This window comes from Chelonus insularis, unplaced genomic scaffold (assembly GCF_013357705.1).
Source record: "Chelonus insularis isolate UGA/USDA-ARS -01 unplaced genomic scaffold, ASM1335770v1 contig_25_pilon, whole genome shotgun sequence".
In the NCBI taxonomy this organism is placed as follows: Eukaryota; Metazoa; Arthropoda; class Insecta; order Hymenoptera; family Braconidae; genus Chelonus; species Chelonus insularis.
In genome coordinates this window covers 2,347,588-2,366,948 of record NW_023276451.1, presented here as the reverse complement: position 1 = coordinate 2,366,948, position 19,361 = coordinate 2,347,588, and the positions used below count along the sequence as shown (strand labels likewise).

General features: G+C 36.9%; 1 protein-coding gene across 5 annotated transcripts in view; it reads left to right on the top strand.

Moving 5' to 3' along the window:
* The window catches only part of Ca-alpha1T (Ca[2+]-channel protein alpha[[1]] subunit T), a 400,576-nt gene extending 381,567 nt beyond the window's left edge, over positions 1-19,009 (top strand). For all 5 annotated transcript variants that reach the window (XM_035079824.1, XM_035079822.1, XM_035079823.1 and 2 more), the window contains 4 exons: positions 16,412-16,804; positions 16,876-17,025; positions 17,093-17,722; positions 17,785-19,009. In XM_035079824.1, the coding sequence (XP_034935715.1) occupies positions 16,412-16,804; positions 16,876-17,025; positions 17,093-17,722; positions 17,785-18,626 (2,015 nt within the window). In that variant the 3' untranslated portion in view covers positions 18,627-19,009. The remainder of the gene's footprint in view (positions 1-16,411; positions 16,805-16,875; positions 17,026-17,092; positions 17,723-17,784) is intronic.
* Positions 19,010-19,361: the final 352 nt, after the last annotated feature.

Genomic DNA, 19,361 nt, shown 5'->3' with positions numbered 1-19,361 from the left:
GATCGACCCCGGTGCAAGAAACCACAAGCGAGGCTGATAGACCAGGCGGGCTCGTAAGGGCCGACTGGGAAACCGCTAGGCGGGTGGTGACCTACGATCGGGTAAAATGGGCAGTCGGTACCTTTGATCGCTACAAGAGTCCAGGCACGGGCGGAATCTATCCGGTTCTGCTGCAAATGGGCGGGGAGCGACTATGGCGCAGACTGATACATATTTACCGATCTTGCCTTGCCATGGGTTACATATCTAAGGCTTGGCGGACGGTCAGGGTGGTATTCATACCCAAAATGGGGAAGGACTGCTATGACCAAGCAAAGGCCTACAGGCCCATAAGTCTAACCTCCTTCGTCCTAAAAACGCTGGAGCGGCTTGTGGACTGTTACCTTAAAGAGAGCGCATTGTGCACCAGGCCCTTGTGCTCAGCACAACACGCCTACCAAAGTGGCAAGTCTGTAGAGACTGCCCTCCATGACCTCGTAGGAGGCCTGGAGAGAGCCCTGGAGACAGGCAGGTCGGCAATTGGGGTCTTTTTAGACATCGAAGGGGCGTTTGATAACACACCCTTCAAAACTATGGGTGAGGCAGTTCAGAACTTCGGAGGGGACGTCACGCTTGCACATTGGATCATGAACTTGCTCGCCAGTAGAACGGCTATCGCCTATTTAGGAGGTACAGAGGTTCGAGCTGCAGTGGCCAGGGGCTGCCCGCAGGGAGGTGTCCTATCTCCCCTGCTGTGGACCCTGGTAGTGGACGAACTTCTTACGAACCTGAAAAAGGCGGGCTTCAGCGTTCAAGGCTACGCTGATGACGTGGCCATCACGGTCACAGGCGACGATTTGGGTAGTCTGTCCCTCAGAATGCAGACGGCCCTCAACGTCGTTGAGAGATGGTGCCAGGTTCGAGGGCTCAGGGTTAACCCGAGCAAAACTGAACTGGTTCTGTTCACAAGAGGAAGGAGGACTAAGTTCAGGCCTCCCTCCATCTTTGGCAAACAGCTGAAATGTTCGGAAACAGTGTGCTACCTTGGAGTAACCTTAGATAGGAAGCTCCACTGGAGGGCACATGTGGACAAACAGGTCAAGAAGGCCACGGCTACCTTCTGGACCTGCAGAAGAATGTTCAGCGCTACATGGGGACTGAAGCCGAAAACAATAAAATGGCTGTACACAGCTGTTGTCATTCCCTAACTAACCTATGCCTCCATAGAATGGTGGACCTCCGTCAGGAGGAACGCCTGCAGAAAGCAACTAAATAAAGTCTATAGAGCGGCACTGCTAGGTATAACGGGAGCCCTGAGGACGACCCAAACCCTAGCTATGGGCTGCCTACTGAGCATCCCTCCGCCGAAACTGATGGTGGAGGTGCTAGCGAAGAGGGCGGCCATCCGCTTGAGGAGCCATAGACAGTGGACGAGCTTTCGAGCTGGGCATGCGGCGATCCTGGGCCCGGAGGACCCTACGGGACTCAGTGGCAAAAAGGTCGATCGCTGCCTCAGGAAGCTAGAATTCTCACCCGGATACGAAGTCATCTTCATGGACAGACGGACCTGGCTGGAGGAAGGCGAGGAATCGCTTACTCCCAAGGGGCCTCTCTGGTACGTGGATGGGGCGAAGTGTAAGGGGGGAGAGGCCGGAGTCGGAATCTGGTGCGGGGGACCACGGGTGGAGGAATCCTACACCCTGGGCCAGGACGCTTCCGTGTTCCAGGCAGAGGTGTACGCGATCCTGTTATGCGCTATGCATATAACCAAAAGAGATTGCACTGGGCAGCATATCTATATCTGCAGTGACAGCTATGCTGCTTTAACGGCTCTTTCGCAAGTGGCTACCTGTTCAAAACTCGTGGACCACTGCAGAAGGGTACTAAAACAAGCGGCATGCCGCAACAAACTAAAGCTGCTAAAGGTACCAAGTCACTGCGGTATACGCGGCAACACCGAAGCTGACAGGCTGGCCCGTATTGGCGCCAGCGGCGGAGGTGACAGGGGCCCAGTGGAGATAAACGCTCCCGGGGAACTTGTGAAGGTGCTGGGGGACAAGTAACTGCACAAAAGATTTACCAGCTACTGGGCGGAGACCTCGGGGATGAGGCACACCAGAGCGTTCATCAGGAAACCCACAACTCAAGTGAGTAGGGACCTGATCGAACTGGATAAAAGAAGGCTAAGAGTGGCCGTGGGCACCGTCACAGGGCACTGGCTAACTCGACGCCATATGAAGATGCTGGGACGCGGAGAGGAATCCGCGTGCCGGTGGTGTGGTGAGGAGGAAGAGACGCCTCTCCACATGATAAGGGAATGCTCGGGGTTAAGGGAACCCAGGCAGCGCCTGTTAGGGAACCTTGAGACCGACGCACCCATCCTTGAGACGGTCGGGACGGACAGGCTTCTGCAATTTTGCTACGAGGCCGGGCTGTACCAACCCACCTAAGACCGCCTTTACCACAAGCTTGGACCCAGTACAATGGCCCCGTGGCTAAGTGCAGGGGAGGCGGGGCAGATTAAAGAAGAAAAAAAAAAAAAAGTTAAGTACTTTCATTAGACGTCTTTCGTTCAGTGCAATTTCTGGTAATTCAGGTTCATATTTTATTCGTAAACGATTATATCCACTTATAGCTAAAGAACTAGCTTTAACTTGGAATGGATCCAAATTTATTAAATGAAGACCTTTTAATGTAGTTAATCGTAAAAGTGCTACATAAGTTTGCCCACATTTGAATACACGATGACATAAGCATTATTCATTACTTGAAATTTAGCACTCATTCGTTCAATAGTGTAGTCTTTTTTGTTAGCTAATTGTATAGTAATAGAGTCAATTTGTTCCTTTTGAGTTGATTCTGAAGTTGACATAATTTTTCCGATCATACCATTCACAAGCCCTAAGGTAACGCGTCGATGTTACGTCTAATCATAATCTTTGCTCCTAACTTAACGTTGATTATTTTAGCTAACCCAACAGTCCTTGTATCATCGTTTTCTAATTTACGCAAAATTTTTTCTCCTTTTTTAATCAATTGTTTTGGGCTATCTACAACATCATAAGCTACAAGTGTAATTTGTTTAGTTGGAATTTGTTCTAACATTGTAGAATTGAGCATATTGCACTGACAGCATGTAGGTAACAAAGAGTCAGTATCCTCTGGTAATTCATTAATATAGTCAGATAATTCCTTTATTCTAACAATACTTGAATTTACGTAGGTGGTAACTTTTTTCCGGTGCTCTAATAATTTAATATCATAAGAAGTAAATCACTATACTCAGGATCTGTTTTTTGTCTCATATTTATTATTAATTCATCGTAACTGAACAAATCTTTCCAAAAATTAGAATTTTCTAGTGAGCCTATAAATTTTTTAATGTTTTTAGACGATAGATCTATGGAAGCTGGATATTCAGCAAAGCAGGTTTTTGGTATATAAAGTATTAATTCACCGTGAAATGATGACGTACATGTGCTAATGCGCGTAAGCAATGATGTTCACGACAGAAACGACTTGTCCGTTTGATCCACAGGTTACAGGTGTTCTGCGAAGATTGCAGGCCTGCAACCTGTGCCTAGGTGCTCTGACAACATCGAGGTGTGGATCAATGAAGTTCACGAGCTATGTTTTACGGCGCTGGTAATGACCTACTAGTTCTACGGGGTGGAGGCAGTGTTGGCAGCCGTACAATAATTATTGTACACATACAATATTTTGACTGTTTGTACAATGTACAATCCAATGAATACAATAATGCCCAAATGTACAATAATATTAAATTCATTTTACTAGTTCATTCACTTCACTAAAGAGGCGTGCAAGTAGTCATTTCATGTAGTGGCCAATAAAAATTATTCGTTAGCGATATGCATAATTCGATGAGTCAGTTTTTAGTGATGTATCGTATGTCTCTAGCACCCAGAATACCCTGGTGGAAACTTCGTTGATAGTTGGTGACATAACATGTGACTAGTGCAACGTAAATTATTTAAACAATAAAGTTAAATTCACGTTTCTAAAAATATTACAGTCAAATTTGGATATTTATAAACATTTGTTACATATATAATTATAGACATTTGTTAGTCGTCATTATTTACGTTAATAATTGTGGTGCTTTGTTATCATGGTTACTGATAGCTCTGATGATTCTCGAGATTCTCGAATAAATACACCTCCGAAAAAAAATACGAAGAAGTAAGTCTTACTCTTCACAGACACCAAAAAATTTGTCAGGAATGGCAAAATAAAAGAGATTATGTAAAATGGTTAAGACCAGATCCAAAAACTGCACTTAAAGCAGAATGTATTATTTGTGATAAAAAAATGACTGCTGATAATTACTCAAAAAGTGATTTTGTGTCAGAAGCTTACAAATGCCAAATTTAGTATATTAATTGATGAATCAACGGATATATTCTCTGTCCAAACTCCATGTATCGTTGTTAGGTTTGTATATAAAAAAATCATTTCATTTATAAAATCATTCATTTCTTTTTAACAGATATTATGATGGTGAAGAAGGACGAGTTGTCCGCAGATTTTGAGAAATACAAGTTTTTCAACATAGTATCAATGCTAAAATATCAGAAACCGAGAAATCTTCTTGTGCAACTACTTCAGAAGGTGTTAATCCAAGAGCAATAACTGTTTAAGCTGCTTCAGCTGAACATATTTTCAATTGTATCAAAACTTCATTTCTAAAACGAAAGTGAGTTTGGACAATGTTATTGGATTTGCTGGTGATGGTTGTAATACGATGATCGGAGCTAATACTTCAGTAGCCAGTAGATTTGAAGTAACTTGTTCTGGCATATCAATTTGAAAATATATATATCACTCTATGCGTTTGTGTGCAAGCAAAGCTTGTAAACAGTTACCTCGTACGTGTGAAGACTTGGCTCGTGACATATACAACTATTTTGGATCTAGTTCTAAAAGACAGTTCCATTTTCAGAAGTTTCAAACATTTTTGAATCTTGAAATTTATAAGATGTTGCATCCTTCACAAACACGTTGGTTAAAATAAAATCTACAGCAAAATTACAATCTGTGGATCATATTTTAAGTGCTTTTTCAGATCCTTTAATTAAGTTATATTTATTATTTCTGGATTGGATCTTACCAAAATTTACAGATTTAAATAAATTGTTCCAGTCTGTTAAATTAATGATTGCAAACATGTATGATGAAATAGGTTTGATATAGACAGATCTACTCACGTGCTATCTGAATAGAAATTATATCAATAGAACTCCAATTCAAAACATCGATCCATCTAGAGAAGAATTGTTTTTACGTCCTGAAGACGTTTATAAAGGAGTAAAAATATCTATTTATTTGCAGTTACCGGAAATTCGTTCTAACATCCAATTACAAAAAGATCTTTGTCGAGGGTGTATTAGATTTTTTGTGACTGGTTGTCTTGAAATTAAGAAAAGATTTAATTTCGATAATCACATTTTAGAACTAATGTCTGCATTGCAACCATCTAATGCAGTCAGCAAAAATTACAGAGATCAGGTACCAAGGTCCAAGCAGGAAGTACCCCCTATATATAGTTGATGTTACTCGAGAAAAACTAACTGAGCTGGTATACAAATTTGTGGGAATCATCGGTTTACCGAGCATTGGTACTATTTACCTAAACTTTATAACGAGATTAAAAATAGGAAAATAGTCAAGAAAACACTATGGCCAGAAACGACCGGTCATTTGTCATATTCTATCCTCGATACATAGAATACATACAATTCTTCGATTGTAAGAACCTACCTACATACTCGACTTATTTGAAGAGTTTTAAATGTTAAACTCATGAGTTTTACTTGAGTGATTCGAATCTTAGGATTTGCTCCTAACCCCTGCAGATTTTGGATAGTTTGATATCAAAACTCATAAACGGTTGTAAAATTATGGAGCATGCTCCAAACAATGGTTTTGATACCAGAAGAAACAGCAAAAAATTTTCAAACAAGTAAAAAATCATTAACGAATAAGTTAGATAAAATTTATGATTCAGTTTTGGCACGCATCGATCGAGAGAGAAATACTATGCTCTACAGCTTATCAAAATGAACGTAAGAAGTCGAATGCTCACTTAAGAGTGTTAAAAAGGTATTTACGCCTCATTAATAATGAGTATCTGACGGTGATAGCACCAAATTTAATTAAAAATGAAAATACCTATGATAGTGAAAAATCATTATATGATAAAGCCGGGGAGTCGATGAATAAATCGCCTGATCATTACATTGATCAATCTGTGATTGATAGTATTCCAAAAAAATTTTAGTTATAGGCAAAAAAGTTCTTCACAGGCATTTAAAAAATATGCCTCATAATATTATGACATAGGATAATACAGGGGTTGTCAGTATTGAAGGCAGTGCTATACTCGGTTCAAATATTATTGATCTGTTAAATGATGCTATAAGGTCTAGAAAGGATGAATACGCGATATGCAAAGATCAGTTTGCTCGCGTCATTCGTAAAGGCTACCACGCGAGTACATAGGAAATAAAGAGTTATTCAATGCTGAAAGAGTAGGCCCATTGACACCGACACACTTAACGGGTGGACGCAGGCTTATCATACCAGATATAATAACTGAAGGTACCTCGTCAATGAAATTGCAAAGTGAGTCGAAGATTGATGAAGGTGATGATTTTTTAAGTGCATGTAGTGGCAAATCCCAAAGAGGATCAGGTCTTTCACAGCCGGAGTGTAACAAGCGTTGGTGGAAATATTTGTTCAAGTAATAGCGGCACTAAAAACAATATATCATAGTCCTGAACATCTCGCAGGCCTTTCTGGTTCAACGCAGTTGTTCAATTATGCATAAAATACACCTCGTGATAAAATAAAAAAATCGTTAGAAAATCAAAATAATTATACTTTACATCGTATGACGAGGTGTCATTCCCCAAGGCGGGTGTATAACGTTTGACATGTAGACGATGACAGATTTAATTGATCTACGTAATGTTGCTAGTTATAATGACAATATTGGTTTATAAAGTTTTAAATAAAAAAGAAATTATTTTCAGAACAGTGAGAAATCCTGATGTTGAAGCCGCTATTGTTGAACGCTTTAATCGCACCTTAAAAAAACGTACATTGATGTTCTACAGGAAATTATCTCAGCTGACAATACTAAACACAGTGCAACAAAATTGCGCACTTCAAGATCTGAACCATCAAAATATAGATGGTATTTTTTACAAAGAAGAGCTGTCAAGAGTGAGTCAAAAATCGAGGAAATAAAAATGACACTGCAAAAAGACGAGTTTCACATAATTTTACCCAGTAATAGTAGCTTGATTTATTTTCCCGAAAATACAACAACGGACTTTGTTACACAATTATTACATCCTCTAGAATTACCTGAGAAGTGGGACGTATCCTTGAAAGAAATAAGTATTTCTACGAATTTTCTAAATGCACCTGCAAAACATGCCAATGTTTCTTCTTTACTCATATATGACGTCGATATCCTAGAATTAGTGAGAAAATACGTTGCTGATACTTATAATTTTGACAACGCAGAAAATCATGAATCGTTTATTCCTGCTGGTGTATATCAAACACCGAAGCATCTAACTAATGAATTAAATAATATCGACATTATCAACGAGCATATAAGATGGATGGTAAATCCTGGTAGTTATGTTAAATCTACAATGATTTGCGACGACAGTTGTGATTGGGTATCTTTAAAGCACACACCCTGCGAGCATCTTCGCATCTCTACCATGCAGCTTATTTGTTTATACAGATATTTGTGAAAATTATATAACAACCGATGTATTGACACCATTATTACGTATTGTGCTTCTTGATATGCATAACTGTGCATATGGATGAACAAAAAAAAGGTTAATTTTCGCAATGCGCTGCATACCACTAGTGAAAACGGATATTCGTATAATTAGAATAGATATAAGCGACAAGTATGTCAAACCTATACTATTTGAACACGGTACACTGACAGTAATGCTACACTTCAAAAGGCTAAAATAGATATGTATCACAAAATTGAGTACGATATTCCACAGCGTGGCCTTGGTCGCAATGGTTACAGTGGCATCAGTCAAATTTACATTAGAACACCTGATCAGAGAGGTCATGGTATCGGTAGTCTTTTGGGCGCCTTATTTAAGAGTGTACTGCTCTTCTTGAAGAGTGGCGCAAAAGAGTCAGGGCGAAATTTAAAACGTAAAGCCAAAGAAGAAATTAGTAGTTCATTTGAGACAATAGACAGCCGTTTAAAGAACATCGGCTCTCAAAAGAAAAGAAAACGCCGTACCAAAAAAGTCAAAAAAGCAGACACGTAAAGAAAAGAAGAAGAGTAAAGACCCTGAAATTAAAAGAAAGACGAGGAAATTGAAGAAGTTGAAAAAGGCAAGTAAGAAATCGCGGTGCGTGGCAAATGTATTTGAAGAATAACTATGGCTTTTCTTTATGTACATTCATGTAAATGTGCAAAAACAGAGTTGGAATTATTCTCTGTTCCACCTACACATACAACAAGTGAAGGCTCTCAACTAGTGTTTTACAAGCCAATTTCATCATTAACGGATAATTCTCCTATCGAATTCGTCGTTCAAGGTCGAGGAAGTGAATATATAGACCTTGCGCATACTATGTTGAATTTAAAAGTCAAAATTACAGCCAACTATACGCTAATGGCTGAATGTGATCCTAAAGCTGGCTCTCCACCTATTGCTGTCGCGCCTATAAATAATTTTGTGCATTCTATGTTTAATCAAGTTCTTTTTAACCGAAAATGTGTATCACCTCCTAACAATTTATACGCCTATAGGGCCTACATTGAAACACTCTCAAATTATGGACGAGACGTGGAGAATTTACATCTAAGTACCGTCGGCTGGGATCAAAATACACCCTGTAAAATAAACAGTCTCACTGATGATAATAAAGGGCTGAAAAAACATCGTCAATATTTATTATATGGAAAAATGTTTGTTTTTTTTGGGCATTTACGTCGTGACGTGTTTAATTAAGAACGCTTTTCAATAGATGGCGTGAAAATAAGTTTACACTTAACAAAATCCCGAGATTCATTTTGTTTCATAGACGCGTCTAACGCTGAATGTAAAGTTGACATAATTGAGGCCTTTGTAAGAATGAGACGTGTGAAAATATTACCGGGTATTTTGCCATCACATTCTCGTACTCTAACAAAAACGATAGCAAAAGACTCGTCTACATGTGTGGAAGATTAAGCTATTTTAATACATGGAGGTGTTCATGGTGAAACTATTGACAATGTTATTCTTGGTTAATTACCATGTCGAATAATCATTGGTTTTGTTGATAATAAAGCTTTTAACGGCGATCGGAAATTAAGTCTGTTCAATTTTTATCATTATAAAATTAATTATCAATCTTTGTATGTCGATCGACGACACATACCCTCAAAGCTTCTACAGCCGGATTTTACTAAGAATTCCCTGTATGTTGACTGCTATCATACATTATTCTTAGGAGCAGGAATACATTTTCTTAACGAAGGAAACGGAATTAGCCGCACCGATTATCGAAACGACTATTGTTTATTTGCTTTTGACTTGACACCTGATCTCTCAGCAAATAGTACTGCACACTAGAATTTGATCCTCCATAGCAGCGTGCGTCTTGAGGTACGCTTTGATGATGCCCTAGCTTCAACTATAAACTGTATCATTTACGCTGAATATGAAAGTATACTTGAATTGATTTATCCCGCCAAATTATTGTGGATTTTGCTGGTTGAGTACATATTCGATGAAATACAATTATATAATTCAATGAAGTGCTCAGTATTGAACGAGTCGCTCACGTTGTAATACGTTTTAAGTATCAAGAATTGTTTGTATCTAAAATGAAGTTTGTAATTGATATTCAAGGTTTCTTTGATAACCGACGAGCTAGAAAGTTATGGCGTCGGTAGTTATATAGAATCTTTCATTTCTGGTAGTTGACAATTTTATGCATATCGCGTGCAGAAACCTGATGGCTTAACTATTGAGGTATGTAAAGTTAAAGAAGTGACATTGTGTTACATGAAAAGTAATTATATTAATCATAAAAGAATACGGTCGCTAACTACTGGTGAACGTGCAGAGCTCATTGTTATTTCTTTCGAGGCTATGAGAAGAACGCCGTTTAATCGAGTCATTACACCCCGTGAAACCGAAAAAACTTTGAGACAGCCTTTTAAGACTTCCTTCTGGCTATCGAATGAATAATTAGTTGTGACACGTAAATCGTTTGACTCTAGACATTGTATTTTGTAATTTTTAATATGTATTTCTACGTCTTAATATGTTAAGAAATAATGTAAAAATATATGCAACAGTAACATAAATCATTGAAAGAACATCTCTGTTTATAATGAAAAGAAAATCACACCTCAAGACACGTGTTTATACGTACCACAGGCAATAGTCTGCGCATAAGTCCTGGCCAGGCGGATCCAAACGCTAAAAACTGCGCTCAGACAGCTCACAGCGGTAGCATTAGTCCCACCACCCGTCGTCCCCACCACTTGCGTCTGTGCAACGGCCTGCCCACAGGCACTGCCGTTCAGTCGTGCGTTATATTTTTCAACGTAATGGCACGTCAATGCTCTTTCATGCATCTCAGGCTTTCAAGTGCAGTATAGGACCCCTGTTATGCACATGCGTCAATAATACATAAATATAAAAATTATTAAGACAACTGCATGTAATTTAGCTACTTATGATACTTCTTATAATTAAAAACAAAGTTACTTACAATGAACGTTCTAATTATACAGAATAATTATTTTTACATATGTGGATATAAACCTCCACTTCGCGCTACGCGCCTACCCCTACTGCCCGCGGCACGGCTCCGCTTAGCACAAATTCATTGCCACTTTGTGGTAGGGATAGGAGTGAGATGCGTAAAATTTGTCCATACTACTAATAGATATCAAAATGATTTCTTGGAGAATGACACGATGGTCAAGTGGGTACAGTGTCAGCCTGTCTTGCCATGGGTAATGAGTTGAATTTTCGGCTGAGACGTAATCATTCACATGGTTTTTTCTCTGGTAACCGTGAGCGGAAGGCCGTTTTCGTACGAACGCGTTGTCGTATTTACGGCTGCTACGCGCAGATATGTATGCTCAAACTTTCCTTTTAGTTATAGGCGCGGCGCTTGAGCTGTAAATTGTTCAAGTAAGAGCACAATAACACAGCAAAACATGAAGGCATAGAAAAAAGATAGGCATATATTTGATGCTACGAGCTACGTGTATTACACAACAATGTTTGACACCGTTGCTTATACACGTGCTCATAGCCAATAATTTTTTTGTGCAAACGTAATTAAATATAATAAGATACACTATTTTTATTTTTCATATTATTGATATATATCAATGTATGTTTACTTCAGCCCAACATAATCATGACTTATAAATACATAGTAAAAATTATAAAAATACAGTGCTATGGTATTGAAAGATGTTTTATATTTTATTACTTGTTCGATATCTAAAAGGAAGTGTTGGAAACTCGTCTTTAGTGCGGCACTATTTGTTCTGTATACGGGTTGTTTCTGTTTCACAACGTGTAACAACCTGATTGAAGAATGTTCGTCTAATTGCATCAAACGAAATTACTGTAAGCGTCGTAGGCTCACTAGTAATCAACGAGCGTATTGTTTCATAATTAATATAATTACTATTTGTAAAATTCAAGGTTACACCTTTTACTTTACATGTAGCTGTCGAACCGTCCGGCTTTTGTACGACGTAAGCTTAAAATTTCGGGCTACCAGAAATAAAAGATTTTATCTAACTGTCTGTACCATAGCTCTCTAGCTCATCAGTTAAATCACCCAGATAGTTGCCTGTTTCGAGATCTGTACTATTTCTATTAGAAATACAAATAAATGAGTCAATATCGAAATACAAAGCGCAAGTGCTTAATTTTTCTAGATAAGACTAACTTCAAACAGGCTTGGGCTGTTGTGTCAGCTGCTATGACACTATTTGTAGTAGGGTGTGCCTCGAGAGCTTCTTCTTTCTGTACGTATGACACATACGAAATATCATTATTAACGCAGTATAAACGTGTGATATCGATCATAGGATTTGTGAGTAATTCCATATGCTTAACACGATTATTTACTATTTCAGTTTGGGTAAGATTTTCACGTTGCCCAAATTTACCCCATAATGGATTTAGAAATAATTTTGCAACTGATCGCAAACCGGGATTATGTATTATTTTTTCCCTTTCTAATTTAATGCCTTCAGCTTTTTCATAATTTTCTAGATATAATTTTTGTTCAATAGGATTGTTTTCACATTGTTTTGGCCAGCTACTTACTTCTTGTTTGATTTTTGTGTCAATATCAGCAGTAAAAAGACCTCAAACGTCTGTATCACGGTTATATTGAATCATTTCATATTTCCATATTTCTAATATATTTAAAACTCTATAGCCTTTCTCTATAGCTTTGCCCATTTCTTTAACGACCCATGTACCATGTAATAAATGCTCGGCTACATCATTATGATGACAATTACCCTGATTAATTATTTCAGCACATGTTCTGCATAATACAAATAAGAATTTACCGTAAAATCTTGCCAGTAAAACACGATATAAAAGGACTCGGGATAGTAAGATAGTACATTTTACAAGCCCTTCAATCTGATCAAAATTATTCCTATTTTTGAGAATGTCATTATGTTGAGAATTAATTAATTCTCAGTTTGAATTTGCCAGCTGAAAGGAACTTCGGCGGCCATCTTGGGACTGGGTCGATAGCCAATCGACCAAACAATCAATAATTCTTAATTTAGTCAATCATTTGACTAATTTTCAGTGTCCCTTTTGACTAATAAAGTTCCTGTCGCCATTCTTCCGCTGTTCTCGTTCACGTGTACACGCCATTCTTATTCATTCTTAACAAATCTTACAAGTTTGAGTCAATCATCAGTACTAGTAATTGTAAATTATCAGAGCCATTCGAGCTTCATTCTAAAACTAGAATCAAGTAATATTTCAAGACTTTTCATTGTAATTCAAGACATTTCATCAAGATTCATTTTGCATTGCATTGATAGGCTAACGCCACGTGCACAATCACATTCTTGCTCAACTTGAGAAGCGTGCTGAGCTCGTGTGGGAGGTCAATAATACCGAACACACCAAGTTGAGTAGTTTTTTGAACATTCAATTCAGATTCAATAATTAAAAATAGACATTCAGTGATTTTGAGCGACATTCAGTCTTCCTAGTTAACAACACAAGTTTGTCAGTATACTTAGTGTACCTGTTAGTGCTTAAAATAAAAATACTTTATTTTTTATAAAACCTGACTTCCGTTTGCTCTGTTCCGGCACCATCATCCCTATCCTTAAACGGTTAGGTTAATTCACAAGTTGAGATTTTCTCAGCACATTGCATTCAGTGCCGACGTAAATTGTAGGGTGTTCAACGGGAAATTTATCTGTTTTGCACACGTCGAATACATCTAATACATCTAAAAATTCTCTCTGTATAGGCTAATGGTACTATCTGACATAAGAAAATTTACTAAACGTTCAAGAAGAGTCCGATTTAAGTAAAGTGTATTTTTAGTTATAGATGAACTATAAGTTTGTTTCTAAACAAGCTTTAGTAATAAGCTTAGAACAACGTTGAGTATTACCATGTTTTTATATTCCTAACGTTCATCGTATTGTATTCTCCGTCGTCAACCGTAAAAAACATTTGCGTTTAGTTTAGTTATCACTAGCAATAAATGTATTGGAATATTAAAAGTTATATTGCAGTCAAAACCCTCTTGTTCAAAATCTTTATAGACAATTCGTAGAGAGTATTTAGACATGCGATAGGCCTATAGTTTTTGGGGTTAGACAGATCATCACTTTTGGGGATCAGCACAGTACGCCCTTCAACGAGCCATTCAGGAATGGGTGTATCTCCTCCTAGATATTCTGAGAAGATACAAGCCAGATGCTGGTGGGATGACGTCAGTTTCTTCCACCAGAAGGTGGGGATTGCATTTGGCCCAGGGGCAGCCCAGTTCTTTGTGCCCCTTAGAGCATTCCTGATCTCTTCAATGTTGACTCGTTGAAACTCTTCAGGAATTCGTGATAGATGTTCGTCATAGAATTCTCTGAAAAGTTGAAGGGCTGGAGTGTCTACATCTAGCACACTAGCGCGACTATATATTTCGGTCCAGTAGGTTTCGACTTTTTCTGCACTCGGAGGCTCATAAGTGACAGGGGCTTGCGGCTTAAGAAAGCTTAAAGGGTCAGATTGAAACAATCTGTTGTCCCTTCGCCGCTTGTACCGCTTTGCTAATGACTTCTTAATGGCCATTAGCGATCTTATTTTGCCTGTGTTCCTCTCCTTTAGGATCAGTAACACGGCCGTATTCACAGTGTGATGTTCACGTCTGATACTCGCCACGATACGCCGAATTCTTGGCGTATAAGGCCTGTGAATATTTAAGTGATCCATCACACTCTGAATACGAGATGCACCCTGTCGAGCCTTCTTGATCTTAATTGCAATCTGTTCGATGCGTCTTTTCAGGCTTAACTTAGGATTGACAGGTGTTCGTCTGACCTGAGTAAACCCTCGAGCCACATCATAGACTGCATTGTTGAGTGCAAAAAGAGAGAGAAAATTACCTTCTCTGCTGGTCAAGTCCTGTTGATTGGTGCCCTCAGGGGGAGGAGATGGGGGTTCTGCAGTGAGAGAAGGGTGGAACAGGAGTATGCTCCACCTCGGTGCGGCTGTCTCGGGTGTGTACTAATAAAGTAAATTTGAATTTGCTCCAGAAGTTTTTTGTTGAAATATGAAAATATGACTTCTGCCTGATTTAGTCAAGTTAAAAATTAAAAACGACTCAAACATTTATCAAGTTGTTCCCTTGCAAGTATTTTAAAGCAGAAATAGAATGATTTTTACTAACATATCAACTATTCTTAGAAGAAACAACCAGACCGTTCGTCATTAGATCCTATAAAAATTTGTAAGTAAGTGATTTTGCTTTTCAGTAGATACAATACTCAGAACAAAAGAATGGGTATTTACTATTAGATGTTGAAAGAGTTCAACCTATTCAATAATGCTGAATTCTTTTGCGACATTTAGAAATAAAGATAAATGTTCTGAGTCGGATTATCTTATTGAATCGATTAATTCCTTGTTTAAATCCCTACTCTCATAACCTATAGAACTCTTTTTTTTCTATTCAATCGCTATCTTTTTTTTAGAATCAGAACAATTCCATTTAGTTGTGTCTGTAGGAAAGTCCAATGACTTTCATTTTTATAGAATCAAATAGCATCTTTTACTCATTAATTCTGATGGGATCTTATTTGAAATGGTCTAGTAGTTTCTTATAAATCAAATCAGAAATCAAGAAATATTATTTGCTCATTGTTTCTTGTGAAGTCTTATAGTATTCGTTCTTGCAAAATCTTATAGCACTTTATAAAAGGAAAAGTCGTCACTTTACCAATCGATTCTTATTGCATCTTGTGATATCCTTTTGATACATTCTCATGGAAGTTATTCAGAAATGAAAATATATTATTTACCTATAATTTCTTATGAAAACTTATCATACTGTTCTTAATTATTCTCACATATATTTATAAAATTAACCAAAATTTTTTTTATCCTCATAAACTCTGATTAATTTTTATTGAATGGTGGTAAGACTATTTTTGGTCTTTTTATATACCCGGTGAGTTCTTATTCATTCTTATGAATTGTGTATCAGAATCTATCGGAAATTATGAATTTTAATCGGTTTTTTTTACCAAGGCACAAATACTAACTTCATTTTAACAGTTTCACACCTTCTGGAGTTTTCTGGTACATTCAAGATTGATTGTAGTAGTTATACACATCATGGATTTTTCTGGAATATTTTAGAAATTTTCAGAATTTTTGAAAGTTCTCATAAGTTAGAAAAAGATGAAGATAACAACGTACTTTACCATCACTCGACTCTGGGACAAAGTTAGACTGGACAGACGAGTCATTTAGCGGTTCACCGCATACTGTTCATATTTCTTGTATATTTTGGTATATTTATATTCTTGAATTTAGCCTAAAAATGACACAATAAATTAACAGATCTACTTTTTAACTACTCATTTTCCTAGAAAAATATGATTGCGTATGAGTAGCAAATTGCAACACGTTCTAAATAAATTCTCAATATAATCGTAGGATAACGAACAAAGATTTCTATTACTCTTTGAAATTGTCGATAATAACTATTTTATTATCGTTGCTGTTGTAATTTTGTCGAATAAAAACCCATGATTCATTCGTTAATCATGTCGTATATATTACAAAATTAGTTTTTTTGTTATTATCAAGCAAATAATGATGTGACGCTTATTTTTCAGAAATGCACGAACCTCCTTACTACATCAATTACTCTAAGTCGAGATTGACAATACACGGCATTGTGACATCAAAATACTTTGATTTAGCCATTGCAGCTGTGATCGGACTGAATGTTGTGACAATGGCAATGGAATTTTACATGATGCCAAAAGCTCTATCTTACGCACTGAAGATATTCAACTATTTTTTTACTGCAGTATTTATTGTAGAATCATCAATGAAGTTATTAGCTCTTGGATTACAACTTTATCTTAAAGACAGATGGAACCAACTCGATATTGGCATTGTGATACTATCTGTTGTTGGAATTATTCTGGAAGAACTTGAGTCAAATATCATACCTATCAATCCAACCATAATTCGCGTAATGCGAGTTCTAAGAATAGCCCGAGGTGATAAGTAACAATATTTACATATTATACTAATTTCCCAAATAATTTGTTTATGTTATGTCTTTTCACAGTTCTTAAACTTCTAAAAATGGCAAAAGGAATCCGGGCGTTGTTAGACACTGTTATGCAGGCATTACCTCAAGTTGGGAATCTAGGACTATTATTTTTTTTATTGTTCTTCATATTCGCAGCATTAGGAGTTGAATTGTTTGGAAGACTTGGTAAATTTTCAAATAATTATGATTCTAATTTGCTTCATTTTAAATGAGAATTTCTGTATGTTCATAGAGTGCAACGATGAAATACCATGTCAAGGACTCGGTGAACATGCCCATTTCGGTAATTTTGGAATGGCATTTTTAACTTTATTTAGAGTTGCTACAGGAGACAACTGGAATGGTATTATGAAAGACACGTTGCGCGATAATTGCGATAATTCATCAAACTGTTCAAAAAATTGTTGTGTCAGTTCAATTGTAGCACCCATTTTTTTTGTCATTTTTGTACTTATGGCACAATTCGTTCTCGTCAATGTAGTAGTTGCAGTTTTGATGAAACATCTGGAAGAAAGCCATAAACAAATAGAAGATGAACTCAATATAGATATGCAATTAGAACGAGAACTAGTTACAGAACACGAGTTGCTTGAGTTTTCTAATAGAAAATTCAGTGAGATTAATTCTATTTTGAAAGAACGTGAATGTCTCGGATTACAGCTCTTAAGAAATAATGCCAGATACTACTCTTCTCATGTCATAAAAAATCATGAATGTATTGACGATAAATGGATCCCGATGTTCCATGAAAATTTTTATGACAATTCTCTGAGTTATTTGCAACCAAATATTTTCAAAGTACGCTCGTTACCTTCAAATTTTACTTACAATTCTCGTCACGACAAACGAAAATTTAGAAGCGGTAAGTCAATATCTGTACCAATCAAATATCTGTTAAAACATGTGAATGTTATGTGATTTCAGAGCTGTGCAACTTTGTTTTACGATCACTCAGAAAAACGAAAAATTCGTCAATTCATCATTACAGTAAGACTTCGAAAGACTACTTAGAAAAACAACATACTCGTCCATCATTTCTAAGGGATGTTCTGATGCCCCAAACTTCTCGAAGAAAAAAAAGAGAAATTTGGTTGAAAAAAGCATTGGTTAATTTATGTTTGTCTTCGGTTAAGGGACACGGTAATAAAAAATGTAGCAGAGAAAAAACAAAAACCAATGATTTATTGAAAGGCCTATGTTCTTTAAGAGATAAAAATCTTACAACAGCTGAACGCAACCAGTCTGTATCTAATAATGTATTGATTGGAACTCAATGTTTGAGGGAAAAGGAATTTAAAATAGCGAAAAAAATCTTTGTAAGTAATCCTTCAGAGGATAGTTTTAATAAAGCTTGTGATATAATCCATCGTTTCAAGTCAACCCTGAACGAAAAATGTTTACAAAAAGAAGTTCGAACAGAGAATCCCGGTACTCTCGCGGTAGTTATCACACCAACGCCGCAAAAACTTAAAAAACACAGTCGACTGTTCCATACTATAAATCAGAAAGAATTAATGGAAGTACGAGTTCGGGACCGGTGTAACGTCGTTCATACGACTGAAGATAAAAACAATGTGATTGCTATCAATTTAATGAGGCAAACTGATCTAGGTATTGGCCAAAGTTCTTCATGTAATAAACATATTTACGATGAAGTTAACATTTATGTAGATGATGAAGAAAGTAGCTCTATTGGAGATTTAAACGGCTGCATGATCAAGAATATTACAATTGATAGAAGATCAAACACAGAAAATTCGCTCTAATAATTGTGATTAGACGTAGATGACATTATGTTTAACAATTATGTAACAATTCACGTATGAATCGGACTGACTTATTTTTCTATGATACATTCATTTATTGAAACACAGATTCATTTTTTATTGTGCACTGTATGAAACAACATTAGTTTTGAATCTATATCAACATATTGCTTAATAATTATTACAATGAACAAAGAGCATCAATAATTGTTTTTTTGTTATTTTTCGTATTTTAAATCTCTATACCCGAGATATAGAATAAACCAATAATAAGGAAACAATGAAAAAATAATTATGATTAGTTGTTAAGATTACCTGATGTTTCTATAATCACAGCCTTGACCGATGTAACCCCTTCCTAATATAGTTATATCTAAATATTAAATTGCATCGATTTTCTGCATTATAAGTATATTCAAAGTCATCACAGTGCTGATCAAAACAAAGTATGTTTTTAAATAAAGAAAATTGTTTAGTTAATACGCAGCTTAGTATGTCACTTTCGAACGGAATTTGGAAAAATCAATCACATCTTCGAAAAAACTCCGTAATCTTCTTAAATCGATGGAAACGATAATTTAAATTACATTTAAGTTGGCATAACATGAACAGAGATGATTTGAAGTAAATAATTATCAACCAAATTTTTCTAACATAAGCATATAATTATACACCTAGCAAAAGTTTTAAGAATCAGGTATTCATTGAAAGTATGAATTAACCTAAATTATGTCT